This window comes from Scaptodrosophila lebanonensis, unplaced genomic scaffold (genome assembly GCF_003285725.1).
Source record: "Scaptodrosophila lebanonensis strain 11010-0011.00,11010-0021.00 unplaced genomic scaffold, SlebRS2 tig00000001-arrow-pilon, whole genome shotgun sequence".
Taxonomy (NCBI): Eukaryota; Metazoa; Arthropoda; class Insecta; order Diptera; family Drosophilidae; genus Scaptodrosophila; species Scaptodrosophila lebanonensis.
Genome location: NW_022060529.1, coordinates 839,194 through 866,471, shown reverse-complemented (window position 1 = coordinate 866,471; position 27,278 = coordinate 839,194). Strand labels below are relative to the sequence as shown.

The window sequence follows — 27,278 nt, the reverse complement described above, 5'->3', positions numbered from 1 at the left end:
GTAAGTTTAATTATACATTCATACGATGCTATAATATGCGTTGTTGTTTTATGATAATAAAACGCACGCATTTTACTGGTTTTATAAGTATTATATGATTCATTTTACGAGTTTTATTATTTTCGTAAACAATATACAAAATCGTTCAACGATTGGATTATTCGGCTTGAAGCTGGTTTGTTAGCCACTTCCTTGGCAACACCACTGGCTTCTGCAGTTTCCAATTTATTTAGGAGGTTTACTCCGCACACAAATGGTCCAATATTAATACGTTTAGGTCTTTATTCTGGGGCTTCACTTTTACAACTGACTTATGCTAAGTTTTAACAGACGTAGCAATGGTATGGAGAGACATGGAGAATGACAAATGATATCGGGAGAATTTTACTTCAATGAATACAAATTAATAGTTTCCTATTTCACTAATCGAACAATGTAAGCCGTTATAAACTAATCTCCTCCAACACTGGTGTACTACTTTTTAAACCGAATATTGCCCCATTGTTTGCGATTTGTAAAATTTACAAACTTAAATTCAGCAAAATTTATACTTTGAATAAACGCAATAAAAAGTATAAGATAAACTGCCTACCTGTAAATTGCATGTAGCTAGTAATTCTGCCAGTGCAAAGTATAATCGCGCGGTTTCATACGGCCCCGCGCCTGTTGCGGCTGCTGTGTCGTTTTATATCATTGTCCATGGTGTTGGGAGTGATGGTAATGCTGCTGCTCAGCGGCTGCCACGGCATCAAACATGGGGGTGTGGACTTCGCCCAGAAATTGCGGTGTGGGTGGTGCATTTGGCTCCGTCAATTCACCAATGAGTGGCATATCAATGTCGGTAGATAGCGCACTTTGGCTATAGCCCAAGCCATAGGACTGTTGGGACTGGTGCTGTTGTACCACGGATACTTGCGCATAGTCAGCCGATTGTGCTTGCTGGGGATCAAGCAGCACGGGCGCTGCTTCCAGCTCGCCAAATTGTATCGGTGCCTGCTGGACGACAATGTCATCAGCGGACATTTGATCGTTCGCATCAACAGCTTCGGAATCCACACTGGATGTGGCCAGATGTGTAAGTGTAGTTTGTTGAACCGGCTCTGGTTGATCTTCCTGTTCAGCCGTCATATATTGCTGCAGATCATCTTGCTGGGGTTCCTCTTCTTGTTGTTCTGCTTGCGGTTGCTGCTGCATGGGCTGTTGCTGCTCGGTTACAGGTGACATATCGTTATTCTCGTCAAGTGGCTCATCAGCAGGAACCTCCCCGCCCTCGCCGGGTGCTTCACCATCGCGTCGCACCAGACCCAACATGTCCAACATATTACGCTTCACAGCATTCTCGCTGGCAGCCTCCACGCTACTATAACATGTGCTCAGGCCACAGCCGGCCAAATGCTGTGCCATCTTGTTACCATTGCCGGTGGCAAAACCACAAATGCAATGCATCTCCTGCGGCATGTTCACCTCCATGGCATCCACGAAGTTTCCATTGCAGTCAACCCCATGACGGAATTGGGCGCGTTCGCAGCACGTCTGATAGTTGCATTTGACACACTTTAACCACCCGCTGTAAATGTAGCAACAAAGTTTATTAAAGCCCTCCCCATTCAAATATAAAAACGAGCTTACGTGAAGTGAGTCTCCTCGCTGGCAAAGTCTGAATTGCACTCGGCACACGTTTTGCCCTCAAGGAAGGCAAAGAAAACGGGCTTTCTATATTGCGTAAACGGCGGCTGCTCCCGATGATGAGTCTTCACCTTCGGCGGTGGTATCAAAAGCGAATTGTTCAACAACATACGCACGGGTTTATTTGTCTTCGTCATGCTTATGTGATGCTGAACTGTGTGCTGCTTCAGATCACCCTTCTCCAGGAAGCTTAATGAGCATTTCTGGCATCGCAATGAATTATCATGTTTATTCACATGATCATACAGATGCATAAAGTAATGCTCAATCCGAAGAGAATTCAGCTTGCCATGATGCGAGAAGTAAAAAATCTAGAATGGAGAATATAAATTTCAAAAGTTAAGTATTGAAGGTACCAATACAAGAGTATATACTGAAGTGAAAGCTAAAATTATATAATATCTGAAGGGTTATTCATGAGAAATCTAAAATACATTTAATTTTAATTATTTAAATTCACTAATACTACTTACATCCAAACAATAGGGACACTGCAAAAAGTTTTGCCGCTTATGATCGTCGTAAAAGTGTCGCACTAAATCACGATGCGAGGAAGAGCGGTATCCACAGGCCTGACACCAATAAGGCAGCTCCAATGTGCTATGAATCTTTTGCAAATGTCCCGTCAGTAAATGCAAAGAATTATGACGCTGCTGACAAATTAGACAATAGTAGGAGGGCGAACCATCCGTCTTCGTTTCAGTGGGGTGCATTATTTGATTGTGCTTCGCCAAAACAGATTCCGTGGCATGCTTTTCCAAGCAAAACAAACACTGGAACTGATGCTGCTTGCCTTCAGGTGAAATATGGGAAACAAGATGAGTTTGTAGCTTTTCATTCGAATCAAAATGCTCGGTCAGACAAATGGGACAGTCGACATTTTTTGCCACCACACCGCTTTGAGTCGAACGCGGCGTGGAGTAAGGGAAGAGCTCGAAGAACTCATCCATGCCATCGCTGACGCCGTAGTATAACTCCTCCAGCCCCTTTAATTCATCCTCTTCCTTTTTAATAACCACTTGGGGTTTGCTTTCGACTTCCTTTGCCTTTTTACTCAGAAGTACCCGAGCAGCTGAAGCTGCCGCCACTGTAGCCTTTGCCGCAGTTCCCTTTGTATTTCCTTTAGTAGTCGAGGCTTTTACAACGCTCTTACTCGATGGAGGGGCTGGTGGTGGTATGTTGGCTCCGCGGCGCTTGCTACCAGCAGGCAAAACAATTTGCTCCTTTTCGCGTTCCTTCTCTTTTTTGACCGGTTTTGAAGTCGTTTCCTTGCCAGAACTCATGTAATCAGCGTCGGAAATAGCTGTGAATTAAAGGTGAATTATTGGTAACATCACCGACGATTACATAAAACAATGCCTGCCTAAATACCTTGCGAAGCTTTAGCCGTTAGCTTAGATAGTTCAATTGATTATAAATTTAATTATATGGATACAACGGCCAAGTACAGTTTTCAATGGGCCAAGACTCTATATGAGCTCTCAAGTGTTATATTGTTTTCAAATCTCATGAAATCCTTGAAAGTAATCCCACATTTTTAAATGCGGATCTTTTCTTTTTATATGAATGTAGGACGAATTTGGTTCTGGTATCATAACGCGGTACCTCCACAGTTCAGCAGTAATTTTTCTTAAGTTTTTTTTTTTTTGGCTCTCTTTCGGTTCAGTTGTCTGAGCGCAAATATTTTGTTTATAGAAAAGGTTCTTTTTTTATGTTCTGTCACTCCAAATCAAAATACAAGCAAAATAAAAATTTAACATGTTTGTATTTTCGTTTACATTGTTTTTTTTTTTTATTTCTTATAAAGTTACTTAATGTTTGCAAAATGAAAACTATTTCGATATCGAAATGAGATTAAAAAAAAAACATGCGGTACTGGAAAATGTGTTTCATTTAAGACTAGATATGTTAACATATTGTAAAACATTAACAACAAATAGACCTGAGTGGTTTTACATAAAATGAATGCTTTGGAGTGACAAACATACAGACGCTTTAATGGCGTACATTATAAAAAATGTTCATGGGCCTGGCCTACTTAATTTTTCTATTAACATACATATTGAATAGGTAAGCAAGCATTATTTCTGCTTTGGCAGCAAGTTATGTACTAACGTTTCTTGAGGCGCTTTGGCGTTGTGCTCGCTGGCGTCTCCTTGTAGTTGGGCGGTAGCACGCTCCAATCCTTAAACGGATTGGTAGCAACCTGTGGCAAGAACAAAAATATTCAATCGTCGCATAATCAATCAATACAACATGCACACACTTACCTGATATAGGCGTTGGGTTATGGTCTCGTTTGTGATAAAACGCGTCTGCTCGGCAATGTGTATGATGATGTTATTGAATGCCTGCAGTGCGTAAGTGCCAAAAGCCTCGCGCCATACAAGCTCGTCAAGAAACTGCTGTATCATTTGCCGCGAGAGCAGTGACAATGTGTTCTGGAACATGCGCGGCACAATGCGACGAAGATACTCCATGACCGCGGAATTGTTATGCTTCGCCGTATTATCCGTAGCTGCTGCCTGAACAATATTCTTAAATCCCATACCAAATAGCGTAATCTTGTCCACAGTCAAATCAATGCAAATGGTACTGTCCTTATGGACCCAACGGGATAGCGGTTCGAGTATTGCTTGGAAGCGTTTCTTATAATTTCGGTCCCCATCAGTAATGGGCTCCACAGCACGCAGCCGTATAGACTTATCCGCATAGTCATAGACGCCCAATACCTCCACCTTAACCTGACGCTGTGCACCATCCTGTGAAGTGGTACCCAGCGAAATTACGCCGACCTGCAAAGTGCACCACACGATATTAAAAACCATCCAAGGAAAGTTTATATCATACGTACTTCGACAAATTTACCGGGACCACCCAGTTTTTTGCATTTCTGATGCACGGCTAATGTGCAAATTGCGCGCAACCAAGTGTATATACCCTTGATATACACACTATCCACCTTAACCCACTGCACCACGTTTTGAATACTTGTCTGACATGCCCAGTGGTAGATGAGTTTTAGCAAAAAAGTGGGTGGATGCTGAGCACCCTCGAAAATAGAATTATTAAAGACGGAGACAAAACGATAAGGACAGCATTCACTGATCCACACATAGCCGCCGGTATATGGAAACTTGGATACATCAGAGTAAACGCCTGTAACCAAAAACACAAATCACATGGGAATCTCGTATTCACTGCCGCGGTAGGCACACTCACCCAATTTCAACTCATTGTTGCGATGATTGATGCAGTGCTGTTGGGCACGCAAGAGGCCCTCTTGCAGCAGCCACTCACAGAATTTATTCGGCGTCAACATGAGCACCAGTTTTACCTTCGAGTCTAGTTTGCTGCGCGTGGCCGCCATATCCTTGACCTTGAGAAAAGGCTTAGCCAACACGACCAACGAGGGATACGTTTTACCCTGCATCTTCGAGTCCTTGGCGCTGTCTTTGCCATCTTTACCATCCTTTCCGTCATCGGAGCCCACAACAAGTCCTCCAACAGAATTGACTTCAGAAGGCCGCAAATTTTTGGGAGGCGATTCGGGCTCTTTCGACGCTCCCTTTGCACCAACTCCTGCGCCCTTTCCGGCCTTGAGCTGAGGCGACGCTTTGCCACTGCTACCAATGGCAGTGGCACCTGCTGTTGCTGCACCCTTTTTGTCCAGTTTTGGCCTACCTGGTGTGGCAGGCGTCGCACCCACAATCTTTTTTCCTACCGACAAGGCCAAGCGTTTGGCTAATGGCACATCATCATCACCCTCATCTGATGATTCTAAATAAGCTATGTTCGAGGCACGCCGCCGTCCGCGACCACCACCAGTGCCGCCAGTAGTACTAGCCGGTGGCGGATCTGCCGGCTTGGGTGGTTTTTTAGGCAACGCCGCTTCCTTGATCTCTTGCAGAACTTTACCTTTGAACGAAAACGCCTGAAATACCTGCCCGTTGAAAAGCTCTTTGCCTTCGTTGGCGCTGACAGCATTTTTGAGCGCGTTTTTGACGGCGTTATGTTCTTTACTTATATTTTCAAAGTACGAAAGCTGTGCCGGCGAGAGCTCCTCTACGATACACTCCAAATCGAGAGAAATATCACTGCGTGTTACGCGCGTCATCTTGCAGTCGGACTTACGCGCTCACTATAAAGAATTTACTTTTTTATAAATTTTCAAGCAATTCTATTTCTTTTATACTACATTCGTGGATGTACCTGTACATTTATTGATAGTTGCCCAGGGTTGCAAATTGCAATCGATATTTAATAGATGCGTCCAGTGCTACCAATTTAATTTTTTCCGCAAACTGGTGCTGTTGATAACTCTTTTGGAGTTGATTTGGATTTTAATTGCTGTTTTATGTTTTAAAAGACTTTAATAAAATAATTATAAATTCAAAAGCGGAACCGCTTTAATAATAAATATATTTTTTCCCATTTTTCCGCATTTGTAACTAAGATTAAACATGTATAAATCATAATGAATTTTGAAAATGATAATTGACTTGGTTAATTGTCCTTTTTTACTTTTATTACTCTTTCGCGGAATTTAAAGGATTAAAACCAATTGATAAAACTTTTGTTGCAATACAGATTATGTATGTCTGTTTTTGGATTAAAAATTGGTTATATATGTAGTACATATAAAAGTTGAAAACAAATAATGAAGGATAGATAATAAAGCCTAAGTTGTACATAAGTACTTAAATAATTTATACGACGAAAAGACTACACATTTATATTGAAGTTTTCATCTCGGTTTCTATAGATACCTCCAAAGTTTCCATTATAGCAAATTTAAACTTTCCCCAGAAACTTCTATTTGCGCGCAAAAATTGAAGATACATATCAAGGCCGAACAAAATTTGTGAATTTTGAAGAAGGTTTTACCCACAGTAAATACATATGTTTAAGCTGTCCAAGCTACCCCACGCGTCACTAATTTATATACAACGGAGGCAACTAAACGTCAGACCCCCGACACATAGCAAGTATAGTATCGTTATCGGCTATTCAAATTAAATCCATTAAATTTACGACTGGTTGATTAGAGTGTGCAAATAATATCACACGTGCCTTCTTTTTATTTATGCATTGGCAATATCTTCCATCACCAAATCATAAAGTATTTCCTTGATACCCATTCCCCACAAGAAGTCCAGATGATTCCACTTTTCCTCCGGCAAGCGATATGCACGCTTCAGAATGCTTGGATTTAAAGTGTAACGTAGGCGGTCCACATCGATCAAACTGGCAAAGTAATCATTGTCGCTGTAGTACAAATAGATGGGCACATCGACAGCCTCCACATCGTAGGTTGGTGGAGTCTTAATGCTATACTTCTTTTTGTTGCGAGTGCTGCCGTAGTCAAACTGACGGAAGAAGCCCGAGTTGTATTCCTGTAGATAGTGATAGATCTGATTGATCGAACAGCCCGCCGGAGTTGTGGCCATAATATCAGGGATCATGGTGGCATTCAGATACGGTGAGTCCCAACCTCCCATTAAGAACAGCGCATTTGAGCATAAAGCCTGAACAGCTGATGAATCTCTGCACATAAGACTACCCATCAGCTGCATGGCGTAAGTGTTTGGCAAAAATTCTGCATTGCCGAAGAGTTCGATAAATGCATTCGGCTGACCTAATAGTGGTCCTCCCACCTTGGCCAAAGGACTCTCCATGTGATCCATCCAGACAACAGGGGCCAACAAATGAGCAGAGCGTATGCGGTTCTTAAAGCGAGGAATCATCGTGTTCAAAACGAAGAACGAAGTTGTTCCCTGAGAATGTCCGACATACTGCAAGCTTTCCTCTCCCGTTTGGTAGAGAACATTGTCAATCATAGCGGGTAGATCGTAAATACCAATGTCATGCCATTCAAAGTCCCAGAAGGGTGACAGCAGTGGCGATTTGCTGGCATGTTTTCTCGAATATGTGTTGCCACGTGCATTACCCATCCAAACATCGTATCCAGCGTCAGACAGCAGGAAGGCTAATCCATTTTCTGGGCCACTCAGGACCCAATCAGAAGAGGAGCAGAGCAAGCCGTGCATGAGGAATATGACAGGACGCTTAGAGCCATCGTTGCCCGTTTGCTTGGAATATGGTATGCGATGCATGGTAAGAATATAGCCATCGGAAGTCTGAACGACATGCTCCTCTATGGGATAGCCGAATTGTTTGACAATGGAAACCTTAATTGAACAAAACAATAACAATACTGGTTGCGGCCACTTATTATTTCATATTTACCGTAGTCACAGTGCTGGAGCGTCCAGCATCGGATGGTAGAGCCATAGCCACATAGGCCAGCAGCAGAACGCCAAAAATTTGATATAGCCGCATTTTAAGAACACAATCAATGGCAACGAATGCGAACACTTTGAGGCTTAGTGCATTTGGTCGACCTTTTATAGGAAACAGGCCACTGGGGGTGTTCGATTGGTCAGCAGACACCAACACATTAAGCTCCCATCAACGATTTGATAAACGGCCTTAGATGATTAATTTATTGCATCTATATTTTGCACATACAATTACGCGTTGGTCTCGGAAGCACTTTAAAGCTGCTTTCTTGATAAATGTGGTCAGAAATAGATAACATTTCAACTTATATTTTTATTGGCATAAAGAATGCGAATATTGCGATGATAAGTACATATATAGCGACTATAGCACACCTGGGGAAAATATATTTTTGTTTGCAGATTACAAAACAAATGTTGAAATGTAACGTCATTTTAAAGTGCTACCCATCAATTGAGGATGAAAACGGCGCCACCTTTTTTATGTTTTTGAAGTGAGGTCACACTGTAGATTTGTCCACAGCTAAGTTTTGTTTTTATTTATTTCTGAATAATAATGCGTGAACGTGACAGACGCGATAGGGAGAGGGATAGAGATAGAAGCGATCGGGACAGAAACCGCGACCGGGAGCGTGATCGCTACCGTTCCAAATCCCCAGATTCATCCCGCAGCCGGCATGTCGGTTCCAAGTCCAAGAAGAAAAAATCAAAGAAAGCCAAATATTACCGGCGCAGTCGGAGCACGAGCTCTTCAAGGAGCACAACACCAGACAGCTCCGACTCCAATAGTCGCCACAGCCGGCGCAGCAGGAGTCGGGACTATGATACACGAAAGTCAAAGTCGCGTTCAATTTCACAACGCACCACTCGAGCTCCCAGCCCTGAAAGTAATACTCGGACACCCTCAACAACTTTATCTAACACTTCCGTCGTAAAATCTATTGATTTACTGGATATTAAAGTGCAAAAGGCACTCGAAACCATTGATGAGGATTCCTTTCAGCCGACAGCTTTCTTTAGTATGCGGGATCGAGAAGCTCCTGAGCAGGATAAAGTAATCATCGATCTGGAAAATGAAACAGTTACGATTCCACGGCCCAATGAAACTGCACCTCTCAAGGAGGAGGACGTTTTTCATCCAAATGTAAGAATATCTTGACATTTATTGTATTTTTATCTTTAACACTCTTATGACACTGCAGTTTCTCTGCGATCCAGAACTGAAGGCGGAGAAGTGGTTGCGCAAACTCTACAATTACCGCCAAAAGTATATCAAGGAATAATTGCTTTCGATTTAACAATAAAATCTTATGTCTAGAATATATCGCTTCCAGTTTTACGTGCACGAATCAGCGCTTCTGATGGTGTGAGCTGTTCGTTTGGTGACGGCTCTATTGCCTCGCCGTCCGCCTGCAGCTTATCAGCTTTGAAGTCCTCTATTATCTTCTTCGAGTAAACAGCATTAAACAGATCCAAGCTAGTAAACTCAGACTGCACTACTTCCGGCGCCTTGTAAGACACATACGGCTTCAACTTGCAGTTGCTCAGGTCAGGTACTATGATGTCGGGTATTTTCTCAGGTATTTCCACAAACTGACCGTTAATGACTACGCCAGTGTCACGCACGCCGCGTTTATGTATAGCCACTGGTGGGTTTGCCAAAGTCTTCTGTGCCTCCTTCACCACGCGTGTGCCACGTTTGTTGTAAACGTTGAATTTACGGAAATTTCGCTTGCCTGACAAGGGTGCTGACGTGCAAATGGAACGCTGTTGGCACCTTAGTGCCACATGCACAAATTTCAAAGAATTTTGCATTGTTTTGTTAGAAAAAAACTGGTTAAATAACAAACCGCTGTCAATGGCCCGAACTGTAGCTGGGGGCTGCCAACTTGTCTTTAAGTAACAGTGGTGCCACTTCGTTCAGGTACACTCTTAACATAGGGTCTGTGCTACAGCTGCTCGAAATTATTTGGATACTATGCACAATCTTAGGTACAAAGATACTTTGGATGTGTATAATAAAACATCACATTATAAAGTATATAGCCTGACTTTTTCCCTAATTACATTTTAAGTATATAACAGAGTTCTAACAGCCCGCCCACGCACTCAACCGTTACTCCCGTAATAACATAATGTAAATCCATTATTTTGCAATAAGTTGGCAGGGCGTTAGCAATTCTTATAAGAGAAAACACATTCGAATTTACTCAGTTGTGCGGCGGTTTGCCGGCTGTTTGCATCGTGTCTCATTGTCTGGGGATTCCGCGTTGTTGTCGGTCGTCCTTCTATTTGGAGAGCGCAGAAGTGCGCGCTAAAAGACAATTATAACAATAATCAACACCATCGCCTCGAACACAATCTAATATTTCTAAACACAAAAAAGCGCTAGTGACCAAATTTTCCGATTAAAGCAGAAAATTAAAATATAAAAAAAGCAAAAGAAATAATCGTTCGTGATTTGTGTGTCCCGCTTGTCATGGCGTTGGCCGCAACATCAACAACAACAACCAACGAGCCGCCAACGACCATGTTGCCGGCGGTGGAACAAGTGCAGGAATTTAATTGGCAGCTCGAGGATTACGCTTACTTTAGCAAATGTGGAGAAATAACCACCTCGCCTAATTTGCAATGCTTCGGTTTCAACTGTGCATTCTGCCCAGCTATTTGCCTCCAGTTTGATGTTTTCATGGCCCACATACATTCGTACCATGTTCAGGATATGCGTTTGCGTTACGACTGCGACTACAGCGACGAGAAAATCGAAAAAGCCACACAAACGGATTTAATGATAATGGACATGCACATGGACATTGATGTCTTTCAAATAGACGACAATGTGAATAGCGCGAATAGTGGCGCCGGAGCAGCAACAAAAACAACGCAAACAGCAACACCAACAAATACAACGCGCTCTGATAAACGCATAAAAAAATGTAATTGGAATGGCCCCGCAATGGACATGGAAATGGACATAGACAGAGAACTGGTGGGTATTGTGGGTGAAAATGACAACAAAACCAAGCCACCAACAGCGACGCCATTGCAATTGAACACAGAACCAGGAACAGCAACAGCAACAATGCCCGAAATAGACTTCGTATATATTATGGAAAATCCATTGCCACCCTCGCCGCCGCCATCGGCTGACATTTTATATGACGAGCAGTGCACACTGCAGTCAATTGATCCCTACGAAATGCTCCATGACGTCTGCATGGTCGCTCCCACACACACAAAACCGCACACTCCACACACACATACAATACTCGAGGAGTTGGAGGAGTCGATGGTCGCCATGCCATTGCCAGAGGCAGTGGGGCTGGGAGCTCGGTATGAGACACGGCGCGTGGTAAGTTAATCATACTTTGTTGGTCTTTTTCGACACCCCCAGGAAAGTACACACACCTACACATACAGAGCAGCCCTTTAGCTGTTCTTTGTTTTTGTTAGTCTTGCTTTCTCTTCTGGGCCGCGCGGTTTTTATGCGTTTTTGCATTGAAAAAGGGGTTTCCGGTTATTTCTTTGTTGTTGTTGCCGTCGCTGTTGTAAATTTGTATGTAAGTAGCCCATGTTGTGTGTCTTTCTTTGCATATTTGTGGCGCTTCCCGTTGCTGCTCGCTTGACCTTCAAAAATAAGTTGAAAAAAGAAAACACAACGGAACAAAAAATATTCCAAATTCCAAAGATGTACGCGTTCGACTTTTATATACCCTGCCTATAAAATATCGTATGGAATATTTGCGTAAAAATGTTTAAATCATTTTCTATAGTACATAATTCTGCTATTATTTTTTTCCCCCGTTTTTTTTTTTTTTTTTTTTGGTATTTAAGATCTTTTCAGGGTTAGACAATTATGAAATTTTATGAAAACTGCGTAACTTTGCTTAAAAGTTTTCATAATTTCATTTACAAATTTTGAAATTATATATACCACCCACCATGTATGTACATCTCAGGAAAAAACAGCGGGTTTGTTTATCAATTTTTGTGCAGTTGGGAATAAGCCCCTGATACCTTAAAGATGTATTAGTAAAATTATTCTTATCGAGTATTTTTGTTGATCATCATATCATTGTTATACGATAGAATTATTCTAAACATACTTAGTATAATACCGTCTGATCGTAAGAGTATAAAATCATTTAACTGTGTAAGTCGTATTTCATGCGAATGTTTTTTTTTCTTCTCTCTTTTGACGCGCGGTCCTACGTATTTGGTTTTTCTTTTGTTTATATTTTTTATTAAAGAAATTTGTCGTTTTCGTTGTGGCTCTTCTTGTTGTTGATTATGCTCCCAGTCCCGCGCCCTGACATAGGCATAAATACTCGTTCATAGACACATACATATGTATGTATGATAGCGCTAGACGTCCGTTTGGTCAGCCAGACAGCTCGTCAGTTTCAAGAGCTTTGCTATTTTTACGCTGCAGTTATCAAACGGTTTGCGACTTTTCCATCACATTTTCTTTTCTGCTGATTTTTGTGGAAAATTATGTGCCATAAGACATTTGTTTTGTGTTTTCAGTTTGCGCATTTTGAATTTGGTGTCAAATGCGTAACAAAAATACAATATATGCTCCTCTGTTTGTTTGTTTGTTTGTCGAATTGCTTAAAAACCGCAGAATTTGGGACAAAGATTTCGACTGTTTGGCAGTTGGGACGAATGATTTAAATAAATATGGTCTATACATTGAACAATTACTTCTCAAATAGTCGTACGTGTACTAAGTAGAGTGTAACTGTAATTATAGAGAAGTATTTACATACGTATGTATGTACGAGAAATGGAATAATTATTTAAAATAATTATGAGTTGTGAATTGGCGCCAGAAGCATTGCATCACGTGTTGCCCAAAAGAAGGTGCCACCTCGAAAACCCAACCCATTTTCCATAATTGAAAACGATTTGAGCGAAAATCGAAATGAAGTGCAAGACGCACATTGCACATATGCACATATGTCTGCCTATATACATAGTACATACATACGAGTATACAGATATATTTTTATACATACATATGTACGAGTATGTTTATGAATTGCGTGCAAGTTTTACGATCGTTTTACAATATTATTTGTGCAAATGAGTAAGCAGTATAAATATTTAACTTTATGCGCTATAAATGCTCTGCCAAAAGTCTCACGAAATTAGCAAAATGTTTATTCAAACTGGAATACAGGATTGGAAGTATAGAAATAAAATATTGCATGCATACTTATGTACAAGTACATACAAATATGCAATAATTTCATTTTATTTTAAATAAATACATATACAAAGGTAATTGACACAAAAAGAAAACAAAAATCTATAATTTATTTAAACTGCCCATTCCAGCCATATTTTATTTGTCAGCAGCGTAAATCATTTGTATTTGTATTCCCGTTTTAAAGAGTAAAATAGGTATAATGAATTGGGGAAAGGTTGTGTTACATAATAACTTGAGACTACTTTTCTACAGAAAGCAAAAAAAATAACGAAATCTTGGATTTGAGAACCTAATTGTTTACAGGAATTACCAAAATAAACGCTCACAACAGCTGATTCATTTAAATTCTTAGCAAAAAACTAGATTTGTTGAGATTTGAAAAACTCAAAAGAAGAAGTGAGTATTGACGGGTGAGCCCATATAAGGAAGGTTTTTCTTATTTCGATATTTATGTACATATTCACAATCTTTTGTATACAGTATTCATTGCATATTACTGATAAATGTTTCAAGCACAAATTATTGGCGAGTGTATCAAAGAGTATTTAACAGTCGACTTTAATTTTATGTATACTTTTCATGTGACGTAGCTAAGCTTTTGTCAACAAAAGTAATGAAATTAAATGCTGTGCAATATTTATATCTATTTATTAACTTTTTAATGAATGCAAAAAGAGTATTGGTAATTTTGAATTCTTTCAGCAACAAACGATTGTCGTCAATGTCCAAAAGTGTTTATTGACTAAAAATAGGCATCTCCGCTTTGCTTATATATTAAAAATTTGTGCGCCGTGAAAATTGTAAACATCAGTTTCGCAAATATTGCACAAACATTTTGTCAGCTTGTATGCTAATTTCATTTAAAATCGTATATAGAATATGTATATAAATATTTATATTTGTATATAGGGTGAAAGAAATTTCCTAAATTTTTGTAGAAATTAATTTGCTGATTGATGCTTACTAATAAGTTTTCATTTCGAAAATTGTACGTGCCCTATAATTCTTGCCTTTTTATAGTTCATTGCATGCATTATCAGAAATCCAAGTGATATCGAAGTATAGCCAAAATGTGCGTCAAAATAGCAGAACAACAATGACTACCAATAGAAATACTGATAACACATTTATTTGCTTAGCCTGACATGAAACACAACTTTCAATACAATTATTGAACGGGGGAAAAAAACAATTTTTGGGCTGCTTTTATTTTTTATCAATATAGGTAAGTCAGTCGAATACGTACGTTTGCGTGTTACAGCTGGCATTATCTAATAAACAAACAAGCAAATTATCTAAAATTCGAGGGGTAGGCCTTTCGTAGACACTGCTATGCACGATGGGTTAATTGAGTTTAAAAGGTAATCAAAAATCGTCACAATATAACAATTACCTACGACTGTTTATTCTTCCTAGAAACTACATACTTGTAAATCATACAAATTTGATGCTATACACAAAATATATATTTATTATAGGTAAGTGCTTTGATACAAAATACTGGTATTGGATTGAGTTAAAATAAATAAGGAGGACAAAGATAATCGAAAATTAATATAGAATAATACTGAGAAAACTTGCCTTTTACAAGTAAAAGTACTTAAATCTAAGAGTAATATGGTTAATACCATAAGAATCGAAAACTATTTCTGTGACCATATGCTCTATAGCTTCACACACTACAGGATCTGCATTAATTAGCGGACGAAGTATATCTAAGTTAATATATTGTTTTAGTATTTTGTGCATCTGCTGTTCGAACATCTGATCGCCTGAATTCCGGAAACTGTTGCCAGTAAGTTCTCCATGCATTGTATATATGTAGATTCTCTCAATTCCTATTTGTGGTTTTCTTTATTTTGCATTCACAAGACTGTATAATTACTTAAATACTAAATATCAATTATTGACTAAATAATTAGACTCTTTAAGATTGTACATATGAGTAATACTGCACATAATCGCATGAGAGTCCAAATAGTTTTTAGTTCTTTTGACTGCAAATAATCTACCAATCGCTGATACGATTCTATTGAATATCAGCATAGCACAAATTGAGTTATATAGCCGGTAAATATCCCGACGACTTCAGCCCAAACATCCACTCGATATGCCAGTCTGGCACACAACTATGACGTGGCTTATGCCCAGTCAGACCCAGAGAGACCACCATATCTCTAAATGCCACCCGACGTTGTTGTCGTCGCTATCAGCGGAGAGAGTTGTTTTTGTTGTTCTACCACCGCCCAGGGCAATAAAATTATTTCGATTTTTGTCGCTCGCCAGCTATTGAAAACGGCTTAAAGATAAAGCTAGCAAGCAAGAGGTGCCAGCGACAATGGCACGTCGCGTTTTGAGGCCCGCTAAGGAGGCTTTAATGTACTTTTAAACATCGGGAAATTGGTATTTTTAGAGCACCTGTCATAAAAAAAATTATTGAATGCGCATAAATCATTGTCGAAATGGAAAATCGAAGTGGCAATATGGCAATCGAAGTTAAGTATACGAGTACGAGTATATATTATATACAAGTATTATAACTTCATAGCCATGACTACGTGTGCTCCATAATGTTTATACCCATGTTGGTTCCGAGCATGTCATGCCATCAGTTTTGCATATACACACATACACTAATATAAAGCTAGGCACAAACTTACTATACATATATCAGAGACATTACCGCACGACTTATGCCACATGAGCATGCTAAACGTTTTGCTAAACATAGAAATTAAAATATCGACCAGTGTCTTAGTTGCACTCATTAAATAATTAGCAAGTTTAAATAAACGTTTTTTGGCAGGCCTAGACGACATGGTTTAAGTTGCTTTTAATTATTGATTGGTTGGTTTGTTGGCTGTTTTATTTTCTATAAAGCAGTCTATGATTTCACCCACGCAGGCAGGCAGCTCGATCAGCTGATATCGCCTTGGGCTTTATGGTTGCTCTAATTAAATTACCACCACCTTGTGACTAAATGACTGACTGACTGGCCGACTGACTGACGAAATTATCGTACTTGTATTTGTTTAAAGTTTTCGCCCCACATTTGTTAATAAGGTTGCATTAGAAATTAAATTGATTGCACTTTGTGCGGTCGCTTTTGCTTTGATTTTTTCAGCTCTTGTTGTTGTTGTTGTTGCTGTTGCTCTTCCCATACCCATAAGACTGACAGAAGTGTAGGTGTGGTTGTGTGCACACATTACGTGCTCGCTCAAGTCATAAAATCCTCAACAGTTCGCGTGAACTAATTTTTCTTAAATAAATATACCACAAGTATGTACGAAGGCGTACGTTGGCTTTATTGGGGTCCCGTGTTCTCTACTTTTTTGCATGTTACGCGGCCTTTTCTTCTGCCTAATGCTGAATGTTCCTCAATGTAGCATACAAATAGGTGCTAGACACGCTTGGCTAACAAATTTCTCACCGAATTGATTTATATCTTACACATTTTAAACATTTACTAACGACTTAGTAGAGAACAGAGATGGTTATTATCGATACACGTGAACGCGTACATTTTAAGTACGCCTCTAGCAGAAGCAACTTGATTCTTGATAAGTACATGGATATTTGATTTATAGATTTACGAGCAAGAGGTTAAAATCATAAAGATAGCATTCCTTCTTACTATTTGTGATTTTATTTCAATATTGCTGGTTAGCTGGGCAATTTATTGATTTTAGAATTTACGTTATCAGGGCTGCTGGAGCGATAGCATTCCTTGCAGTAAATAAATGGGCCATTAATTGTTTTATTTTCATTTAAACAAGCTTGTATGTAAAAGGCAGAGTGGAATGCACTTCACAATTGAACAGATGTTGAACAAGTTCAAATCCTAAACACAAGTCGAAAGGTGGAAACGCAATCAGGAATATCCTTATGAGTTTCTTTATATACTACTATGCTATATACAAATATGCCAAACGCAAGGAAACTTTGCAAATTCAGCGGAAGAGCTCAACGCTGAGCGGTATTCGCAAAACTATTGCGTGTTGCGGAAACGGAAGCACAGCTGATAATCTCCTTTTAAATATGTATGTACATGTTCATACATATTTGCAGAACTCTTACCTCGCCTTTAACCCTCTTCATTAAATGTTCTTCAGCAAGTAGGATTATCAGCTGTGAAGAAAAAACTTGCGAGCTTTCTTTAAAATGCGCACTACGTATGCGATGTTTTAAAGACTTTTAAAGACTGTTCTTATATTGCACTTAAAAAGAGTTAAGTAACTTTTATTTGGTAACTTAAATTCATTTTATTGAACAGTGCCCCACACAATTTTGTAGCCACTTAACAACAAACAAAGACAAACTGAATGATTCGTGTCCTTCTATCCGTCTGCTGGATTTTAAAATGTGGGGAACCCACAATAGCGGACAAAAAAAAAGCAAGTGCCATGTTAGTTTTTTGCTGTTTAATTCACACCAGAAGTTCTTTTAAATTTTTCATCCAATTTTATGATAACTTTCTTTTCTGGACATCAACCACGTCAAGCAATAAGTTTTTCTTCAAAAAGTATCAAACTTATTAAATACATTTTCGTCATTTTTTCTTTAATGATAATTGCTAAGTAATTTCAAGTGAATCAATGTAGAAATAAGACACCTAATTCTGTTTTTACACGGTAGATTGGTTCCAGAAATCACCGTGTAAAAAATACATTGATCATAGGCAAAAATAGGTGATTGGTTCCTTATCTCTAAAGAAATATATATTCAATTTTTCAATTTTCGAACCGTGTTATATCAAAAACAGAATTAGGTGCGTTAAGAAAGCGTTTGTTAAATGATCGGCAACATTTTGTACGCACCAAATAGAGTAATTAAGTTTAAACCAGGTAAATTTTTAAAAAAATAAGTATTAAATTGAACCTTGTAGTGCACATATAGGAAACACAGTTTTTGAGTGTGTGTTTTAATCCTAGGCTATACGAGTGTTCGGCTGTTAAACCATTTCTCTACTATCTAATTCCCCTGTTACGCACGTGTTTTAGAAATGTTGGCGTAGATATTTCACAATCAGTTCCTCTAATCATGTATTTCTGTTGCGGCGTTACCCCCAATACATATGTATGTCTTTGGTCCGATCACTTACTACCCCAAATACTAAGTATGCACATCTAAGCCCCCTTCAACAACTGACACTTCAAGCCAAACACTCAATCCAATGTAAGTCCACAATAAACTAAACTAAAAGGAAATACAAATAACTAATCAAGTAACTAAAACTAATGCAATGGCCACCAGCTTGACACAATTCGAAGCGTTGTTTTTGTTTTCGTTGCGTCTAGCGACTTTAAGGCCAAAGTTTTATAATAGTATTAAAAGTGTATTAATGGCATTACCATGAATCTTTTGTCTCACACACACACACACACGCACACACAGTGACAGGCAGGGAAAAGAAAAGCCACCCGCACCTCGTCACGCACAGCGCTTAGCGCCGAAGTTCTAATTGCCTGCAAAATTTGGAACGGAACGAACCCACAGTCCCAAAATATTTTCTATTTGATAATTAATAATTCGGTTCGTTTTCGTGATGTAAATACATCCAAAAGAGGCACGCAAAGAAATTTTTTTAAATTAATCTGCGGGAGGCTCAGATGAAATACTATAAGTATAAGCAGCAACAGCTCTGAATGAACGAGCAGGCTGGTCGTCATCATCAAAGGAAATTCATTGAGTGGCCCGCATATTTTGTCGCTGAACTGTTCTTTTTTTTATGTTATTTATTTTTAGTGACAAATGCAATAAACAATCGTTTCTAATTGAACAGCGACGACAATGGCTGCTGTTAACGATGTCATGACGGCGGCATTGGAGGCCATGATGGCAATATTTCTGACGCAGCCGGTGCCAGGCCCGGCCTGAAGAATTCGATATGGCTCCTGTATAAATTGGTCATATCAATAGCAAATGCATTTGAGTGAAGAGTCGGAAGAGTTTTAGTCAAAGATATGTCCAAATTAATCTAATATATGTGGCCTCGCTTTTCAATTATTTTAGTTTTTGATGTGGTTCAGGATCCTTTTGAGCAAATTTCTTTTCCATTTTAAATATGAATGATATAATAATTAATTACAAGAACCAGAGCTCTTGAATAAATCACTCAACAAATAATACTTAGAAATGGCAAACCTCTGTCAAACTTGCCCCCCAATTTAAGGGCTGCTTTTTGCACGAGTAGCTCAAGAGTTAAAATACTTCAGATTTATTTTCTACCATCGTCACACATAGAAGTTTCTGCTTTATAAGCCACTCAAAAAAAAAAAGATGGATCAGTATTGGTATTTAAAAAAATGTACGTGTTTGTTTTTGTTTTCTAACAAGTAAGGCAAGTTTTTCTGCCCTTTTTATGGAAATTAGCTTAACCTTTTGTGTCTCTGCCAAACATCTTAGCCAGCTGCAAAACTATTCTAACAAGTCTCGACCCCTTTCCATTTGTACGTGAGTGCGTACATAAATAAATATGAAATGAGATACTTCTTATAATATGATATATTCGACTAGTAGATTCTCTATATATAATATTAAAACCATTTATTGAAAAATATTTGAAAAAAAGTTCAGGTCTTGAGCAGTTATTCAAAATCTTGTTAAATTTGTAACTCTTCGTAATTAAATTAAATAAAATAAATAACAAATATAAAACTGGTTGGACATATTCATTTTTCGACCAACACAACAACACGCCTTGTTATTCCATAATGTTCAAATATATATCTTTTGTTTGGACAAAAATCAATATACCCTTTTATTTATTGTGTGCATGACATAGGAAGCTAACTCAATAAATGAGTCTGCGATCGGGTTTCAATTTGCTTGGACAACAGCGGCATATTTAACAACATGTCTAGGGGCAGTGCATGTAGCTGTTGTTGTTATTGTTATTGCTGCTGTTGCTTTATATTATTGAATTTTTATGCAATTTTGTTAACTGGATCAATTATTTGAATTGCGTGTTCGGTAAACAGGCCGCCATGACGCAGCTGTGTAAAATGTGGCAGGCATAAGGCAAGCCCCCTACTAATGCAACACACCCAATAACTAATGGGAGGCCCTTCTCGGAAGGCTACTGTCCAGGCACAAAGAATATACATACATACACACAGATACCCCCTCGGCTACACATAGACATTATAACGAACACAATAGCTACAGCGGAACAATAGTCGCCGTTGCTTGAGCTTTGCCTTTGTTTGGGCTGCCCTCCCGTTGACGGTTTCCCGCTTTTCACTCAACAAATTGTGTGTGTGTGCGCTTTTTGTTGAAGAAATAAATAAAAACAGCTGCTAAACAATTTGCTAAATACTCGTACCTCCAACGATAAATGGCAACAACTCTGCTCAACCCAATGTCGTTCATTTTCAGACCTTCTCTCATACCTATATAGTAGTATGTATCTAAACATACATATGCACATACCTACACGGCATACTTACATTTATTCCGGGGCTCAGGTAGACAACGGCCAAAAGGCTGCGGAAAATGAAAAGCGGTTTTAATCGTACACTTGCTCTCTCGCTCTTATGTCATTAAAATTTACGACCACCCCAGTTTTGTCTTGTTGTTGTTTTTTTAGGGAAAAAGCTCCTGCTTTGCCACCCTCTGTGTGGGTTTGGGCGTGTGGCTGAGTTTTGGTTTTTTGTTGTTAGAAATGAAATTATTTCAGAACGTACATACGAGTACGTTCTGCCTTTAAGAGTATATTTTTTTCTTGTTCTCTGCATTTGATTTTCAATGACGTTTTAAATTGCGCGTTTCATCGAGGTCAAGGCCTGTTATGCTTGAATTATTCAATTAGGTAGTTGGCAGCGAGTTGTGAAAGGGCTCATAAGTAAGTTAGTCAGTTAGTTGACCATGACCATATGATTTGACAGCCAATAGGGCTTTGCGAAGTTTAGAATGTATGTGTTGCACGAGCCTGACTAAAATATCGTTGGTCAATCAAACTCAAGTTGGACGCGTTGACAAATGTTGGTCATAAACCAATTAGTTTGTTATTTCCGTCGAGTTCAGCCTAGCTGCGACGACGAAAAATGTTAGCCCCTGAGGGAACAAGAGTTATTAGCTAGTTTTTTATCCGCAACTCTGCCATCACTCGACACCAACCTCCATAATTAAAAGTCGAACAGAACAAGACACACAATTGTAGCACTTGTGGCACATTAATTCAAGACAATCAGGCGACAATTTCAATTAGCGATTATGGGCCAAAATCAAAAAAAAAATATACAAGTATATATGTATATGGTTTTCTGTTTTTTCTCCTCTTTGTATTGTTCCAACTATACGTCGAGCATAACGAGTTTGAACTGGTTAATACTAAACCTTTCCTTTAGTATTATGTTCAATACAAGTATATTAGCATGACACACTCCAGAGGCTATACATAAAACTAATCAATATGTGGGCACGGTCTATTGGGTTTCTGTTGGGAGAGTTTTCTGAATGCATGTATTTTCAAGTGGAAAAGGAGAAAATCTATTCTCACTGAAAATATCAAACACTGAAAAATAAGAAAAATTAAACTTGTAAGCTATATGAGACAATCACATAAATTTGAATTAAAACCAATAGGAATTTCATCTTTCAAAACACTTCTTTGGGACTAACTTTTTGCTTGCCCAACCGTAGCTTTACTTTTCTTTGCCTATGGTTGCCGGATTAATTAATGCTTTCAACACAAAAAGGGGGAACATTACTGGACGACAACGAGTTTAGTCTTATTTTATAGTACGATCTGCCTTAGTGAGTTGTTCTCCAGCTTAAATGGGAGCTGTAAGCGAACTTCAACTCTAATTATACCTTAATATTAACTTGATAATTGTTTGCATTTTTTAAAAATATATTTGTAATTAAATTAGGTAATTATCTATATTCTTTGAAGTCGTAATTCCCATATTAAGTAGTTAGTTAGTTAGCATTAGAATATATTGTTGATTTACTACTAAATGCTAAAATACATGATTACACTCGAACCTTTGGGCTCGATGGGAACACTTACATACTTGTGCATCATTATCCAGAATGTTTATTCAGATCAAGAAAGTTATGATACAATTACGGGTATTGTGTATGGGTTCAGTTTGTATGTATGTTCACATACTGGCAATATCGTTTGGAACAGTGCATTTATATATAGTAATATTTATACATAGTATGCACATAAACGGAGAAGCGGAAGAGAACTCGAATATGTACATCTATTTGAGATCGCAATATGCCCTTGAATTATTCATCGTCTTCATGCAAACATCAATACTCGTGTAGCGAAACAAAATCTACAGCTAACTTCTAGATATGTTTGTATACATATATTGTATATATGTATCTGTATCTGTACTACATGCAATTGCGATAAGCAGTCACGACTTCGTCGGCATATAATTTCAAAGGCCGTTGGCCATCGAGTCGACTGCCGCTTAGGGCCAAACAGGGCAAGACTTTCCCTTTTGGTGTTCAGAAATTCCTAGAGAGCGATTACGCGCATTACTTACACTTACTCACTGACAGCGATCATGTGCCTCGTTAAGTGTAAATAAACTTGCGTATCTTTAAGATACAAATGTATTTATTTATGCGAAATATTCTCTGCTTTTCCCCCTTTTCTGTATAGGCAATGCAGCGTAAACTACTCGCAAAGGAAAATGAAAATGCAAAAACTACAATCGAACAACAACAACAGCAGCAGCAGCAGCAGCAGGAACAACACATTGCCGTAGGGCTAACCCCGCCAGCGACGCCTCCAACACCGGGGGCGCCAACATCGCCAACAAGTAGCGTAGCCAGCAGCAGTTTAGGCTTCAAAACGGTGAGTGAGCAACAGAAATAAAAACAACAATCACAACAACAGAGGAAAAGCGAAGCGCCTTATGCAATCTTTGGAGCAATTGCAAATCTTGAATCTCTTTCCTTAGCGCACCCGCCGCGAACTCGAGCGAAATCACGACTTTGTAAGCGCTCTCTTGTTGGCCTATGAGCGGCACGAGAAGCTTTGGAATCCCAAGCATCCGGAGTATAAATATAATGCCAAACGGAGTGTTTATGGTGAGCTCGCCGCCCCGCTAGAGCGTGTATTTGAGGTTCAACTGACGGGGGCGGAAATATTTGCCGTGCTGAAGGACTTGCGCGGTCGCTATAGACGTGAGCTGAGCAAACTTAATAGCCAGGAAGGCAACTACAAGTCGCGTCTGTGGTGCTTCGAGAAGATGCACTTTCTGCGAGATGTGATCGAAAAAAAGCGCGCCGACCGAGAGGCCAAGGTGAGCCCAAAATGAATAGAAACCTAAAAACTATAATAGATACATACGGGTACTTAGACTTAGAGATTAAAGAGCTCGAAAAACAAATTTATAATCAGACATTCAATCTGCTGCGTTATAAACAAGAATAATAACGACCAACAAAATTACTGACAAATAAAAATCAATTTGGACGAGTTTCAAGTGCATTCATCATGGAAAATTTTCCAGTTGGATGAGTTTCCTATAATATTTCATTTCAAAAATTTGCAATCGCTCAACTAATCAGAAAACCCACAAAATAACCAACAATAAGTTAACTATGATTAATTTGTTTTAGTAGTACATCGCGAAATTAAATCAAAACGTGAATCGATATCAGCATCTAAAAATATTATGATTGAAAACTTAAAATCCACCTACATACGGGAGTCTATTAGCCTCGATGGTTTTATCACCTAATCTACAGATCAGATAATGCTTATTATTCAGTGCGTCATTTGACGTCAGCCCAAATTGCACATGTGAATCAGATAATTTATAAAGTCAAGAGCTGTGTTTGTTCTAACCCAAATCGATATCACTAAACAAATTCCATTCCTAATCTTTGCACAACTGCCACACCCACAGAGCGGTAGTGATAGCACCGAGAGTGAGAAATCGTGTGAAACCGACACGGACTCTTCCAAGTCTGCACAATATCGAGAGGTACTAGCCTTCATACTGGAAGCATTCAAACGAAAGGAATGCCTGTGGAATCCACACCACATCGGCTATGCCGATTGCCCCAAGAAGGAGTTATATCGTGAAATTTCAGCGCAACTGCGGCAAGAGCTGAATTACGAGATGAGTGGGGATGTGTGCTGCAAGGAGATCCAAAAATTGCGCACCCGATATCGCAAGGAACTACGCATGGTCATCAAGCATAAGGGCCTATATTTGCCCAAGCTTTGGTGCTACGATGAAATGGAATTTCTGCAGAGGATCCTACAGGAACAAATATTCAGTAAAATTAGCAAGGTAAGCTTGATATGTTCAGTATTTTCCATAATTTAGTTCAAGAATATGAAACACGATATAGAATCAGCCTTAAGCATGTTTTGAATTCAGCGACCAGCTTAACTTAGTGAAGGAACATTTCAGTTTATAGATAGTATTGGATTCGTTTCGGGAAAAGCATACGTACAACTGAACTTAAATGCATGTCGTATAATTCTTTGAAAGTTTATTATTTAGTTTCCTATGTCGGTAGAGGTACATACATGAACTTAAATGTATCTTGTTCAATGGAATTGGAAAGTGATTACATAAAAATACTTTTCGTTCTTTACGAACATTTGGTCTACATGTTCCCTTCATTATATCGCGTACACAGAGAGAAAAATTACACGGTTGTATAAATGCATGTGTGGATGTATAACAAGTTTGATTAAATCAGAAAGAGATTAGAGAAATAATTTAATTATTATTAATTAATATTCTTGTAAGAGCCATCTAAATAGATAGATGCAACATTATACAAAGGAATTGATAATATTAACTTCGCTGCCCGGAATTAAAAAATTCTGCTTGATTTTTCCAATGCAAAGTCGCATGAGTTTAGCAAAGAACCACCTTTATCCTGGGTAATGTATATTCAAATTTATCGGCTTTGGTTGGGGATCAATATCAAGTTGTGCAGCCGTAGTGAACGATGAAATATTTTATCGGAAGGAGACATTATAGGTCTAAATCCAGATTTAAGCTTAGATCCATCTGAAGAACCAGCTTGCTTTTGGTCCTTGAAGTACTTTTCTACAACAAAAAGCTTAAGAGAATTGTATTTTTCACAAGTCGCACAGTTGCGACGTGGGGATTGTTTGTGCTGCAATGAATGAATCGTTTATTTTATATACTTTTAATAGCCATCAGTCTTGATTCATTCATAAAAATAATTTAGCATTATATCACTTGTAAATTATTTAGATTAATAATGTTCCAATATAAATGTATTTCATATACGAGTAGTATATCGATTAAGCGTAATTACATATTTATTCATATGTACATTGATATATGTATTGTATGCTAGTTAAAAGGTTAAATAAAACATTCATCTGCAGTAATCATATTGAGAAAACACGAGTTTTTAGATATACGTGCATAGTACATACATACTTGTATGTATGTACACACTTTGGATGCCTATTTACATTGTCTTTCTGTTTCTTCCACAGAAAGTAGGCGTAGTGGAGACCACTCAAAAGACCAAGTTCATCAACGCCAATTGCATTATTTTCGATTCACAACAGGATCAACTGCAATTTGTGGAGATTTATCAAAACTATTCTGCACTATGGGATGTGGATCATCCAGACTTTCGTTCCAATACATATCGCAGCCAGGCATTGGCTCAAATGCTGGAGGAGCTGAACAACACATTTCAAACGTCTCACACAAGTGCGCAATTGGAGAAGACTCTCTTTCAGATGCGCAAGGAATTCTCTGCGCAAAAACGCAAAATTCTCTTGAATGATGGGGGATCAAGCACATCGTTGGTGCATGCCAAGCTCTCGCAGTTTCTGGATCAGAATCTGGGGCCCTTTCGCTGCGATTTATGCGAGCAACTTATCAAAACCTGTGACCAGTATAAGGTGCATCGTTCGGCGCACGATGGCACGCAGCCCTTCATATGCACGCTCTGTGGTAAGGGTTTTCAAATGCCCTGCAACTTAACCGTGCATATACGTCGCCACCGTCAGGATTTTCCCTATGCGTGTGAGCAATGCAATAAGCGCTTTGCCACATCTACCGAAGCGGCCATACATATGAGGACACACACTGGTGAACGCCCCTATATTTGCGATTTGTGTGGCAAATCCTTCAAGACCTGGTCCTTTTTCGACATACATCGGCGCACGCATCTCAATCAGTCGACATTCCATTGCCCCATATGTGACAAGGGTTTCTATGAGAAGAATCGCTTCACAGATCACATGAATGGACATTTGAATATACGCAAGCATTTGTGCACGGTTTGCGGAAAGAAGTTCACAACCTTCAGCAACCTCAAGAAGCACAAGGAGCTGCATTTGGCCGTCAAAAAGTACAAATGTGTAATGTGTGGCAAGAGATTTGCACAGTTTGCCAGTTTGCGCTGGCATAGAAAACGCGTGCACAGCGAGGAGGGAGACCCATAAAGGGGGCGTGTGCGCACACACTACTTGAGTAATAAACAAATAATTTGTCATATTTCCAGCGCAATTATCGAGAGTTAGTTTTATGGTCAGTACCTACTTATACAAACATACATACTACGTTTACAACTGCACTTAGTTACGCGTTGTACTTCATATCAAGTGTACTTATCATATCGGCTATAGGATTAAGTATTATAGTAACATAAGTACGAATGGATGTACCTACTACAAATAATTTTTGTCAAGTATTAGCCTCTAAGCATAAAATAACCAAATAAATAATGGTTTCCCCAAACCTTTCTTATTAGTATACTATCCACCAAAAATAAAAACATTATTTACATACATACATATATACATATACACCAATAAATCAATGAAATGAAAATGTGAAAAATGGCTTTAAATTATTTCAATGCGCCCACAGCTTCTATCTCAAATGTTTATTGACTCCACTTCAGCGCATCAATTAAATATCGGCTGTAGTGCAGTTTGGTTGAGTTTGAGTATGATGGGCTGGGGCTTCCCCTCTCACCACAACCACTTTCTGACAGCGCCAAAGCAATCCACACGAAAGTGCAAGTGATAAATGTAACCAGTTGTGACGGCGTCTGTGTGCCAGTTTCCGTCGTTAATTGTGTTGATTCCC

At 39.0% G+C, this 27,278-nt stretch overlaps 5 protein-coding genes across 5 annotated transcripts; 2 read left to right on the top strand and 3 right to left on the bottom strand.

Moving 5' to 3' along the window:
- Positions 1-268: 268 nt before the first annotated feature.
- On the bottom strand, positions 269-5,835 carry LOC115623125. The gene is made up of 7 exons (XM_030517337.1): positions 4,909-5,835; positions 4,541-4,845; positions 3,957-4,481; positions 3,802-3,892; positions 2,160-2,989; positions 1,630-1,997; positions 269-1,567 (listed from the first exon to the last, which is right to left on the bottom strand). The coding sequence occupies exons 1-7, from the start codon at positions 5,801-5,803 to the stop codon at positions 691-693; spliced, it is 3,891 nt and encodes a 1,296-aa protein (XP_030373197.1). The 5' UTR covers positions 5,804-5,835; the 3' UTR covers positions 269-690.
- Positions 5,836-6,715: 880 nt separating this feature from the next.
- On the bottom strand, positions 6,716-8,059 carry LOC115626721 (lipase 3). Its single transcript, XM_030522169.1, has 2 exons — positions 7,936-8,059; positions 6,716-7,877 (listed from the first exon to the last, which is right to left on the bottom strand). The coding sequence occupies exons 1-2, from the start codon at positions 8,026-8,028 to the stop codon at positions 6,771-6,773; spliced, it is 1,200 nt and encodes a 399-aa protein (XP_030378029.1). The 5' UTR covers positions 8,029-8,059; the 3' UTR covers positions 6,716-6,770.
- Positions 8,060-8,544: 485 nt separating this feature from the next.
- LOC115629552 (serine/threonine-protein kinase fray2) lies at positions 8,545-9,310 on the top strand. Its single transcript, XM_030526043.1, has 2 exons — positions 8,545-9,132; positions 9,191-9,310. Exons 1-2 carry the CDS (start codon positions 8,545-8,547, stop codon positions 9,269-9,271), a joined length of 669 nt encoding a protein of 222 aa, XP_030381903.1. The 3' UTR covers positions 9,272-9,310.
- On the bottom strand, positions 9,104-9,855 carry LOC115629560 (39S ribosomal protein L41, mitochondrial). The gene has a single exon (XM_030526055.1). The coding sequence runs from the start codon at positions 9,801-9,803 to the stop codon at positions 9,303-9,305; it is 501 nt and encodes a 166-aa protein (XP_030381915.1). The 5' UTR covers positions 9,804-9,855; the 3' UTR covers positions 9,104-9,302.
- Positions 9,856-10,232: 377 nt separating this feature from the next.
- On the top strand, positions 10,233-26,895 carry LOC115629544. The gene is made up of 5 exons (XM_030526029.1): positions 10,233-11,340; positions 22,826-23,020; positions 23,127-23,471; positions 24,081-24,470; positions 25,667-26,895. The coding sequence occupies exons 1-5, from the start codon at positions 10,468-10,470 to the stop codon at positions 26,627-26,629; spliced, it is 2,766 nt and encodes a 921-aa protein (XP_030381889.1). The 5' UTR covers positions 10,233-10,467; the 3' UTR covers positions 26,630-26,895.
- The last annotated feature ends 383 nt before the right edge of the window (positions 26,896-27,278 follow it).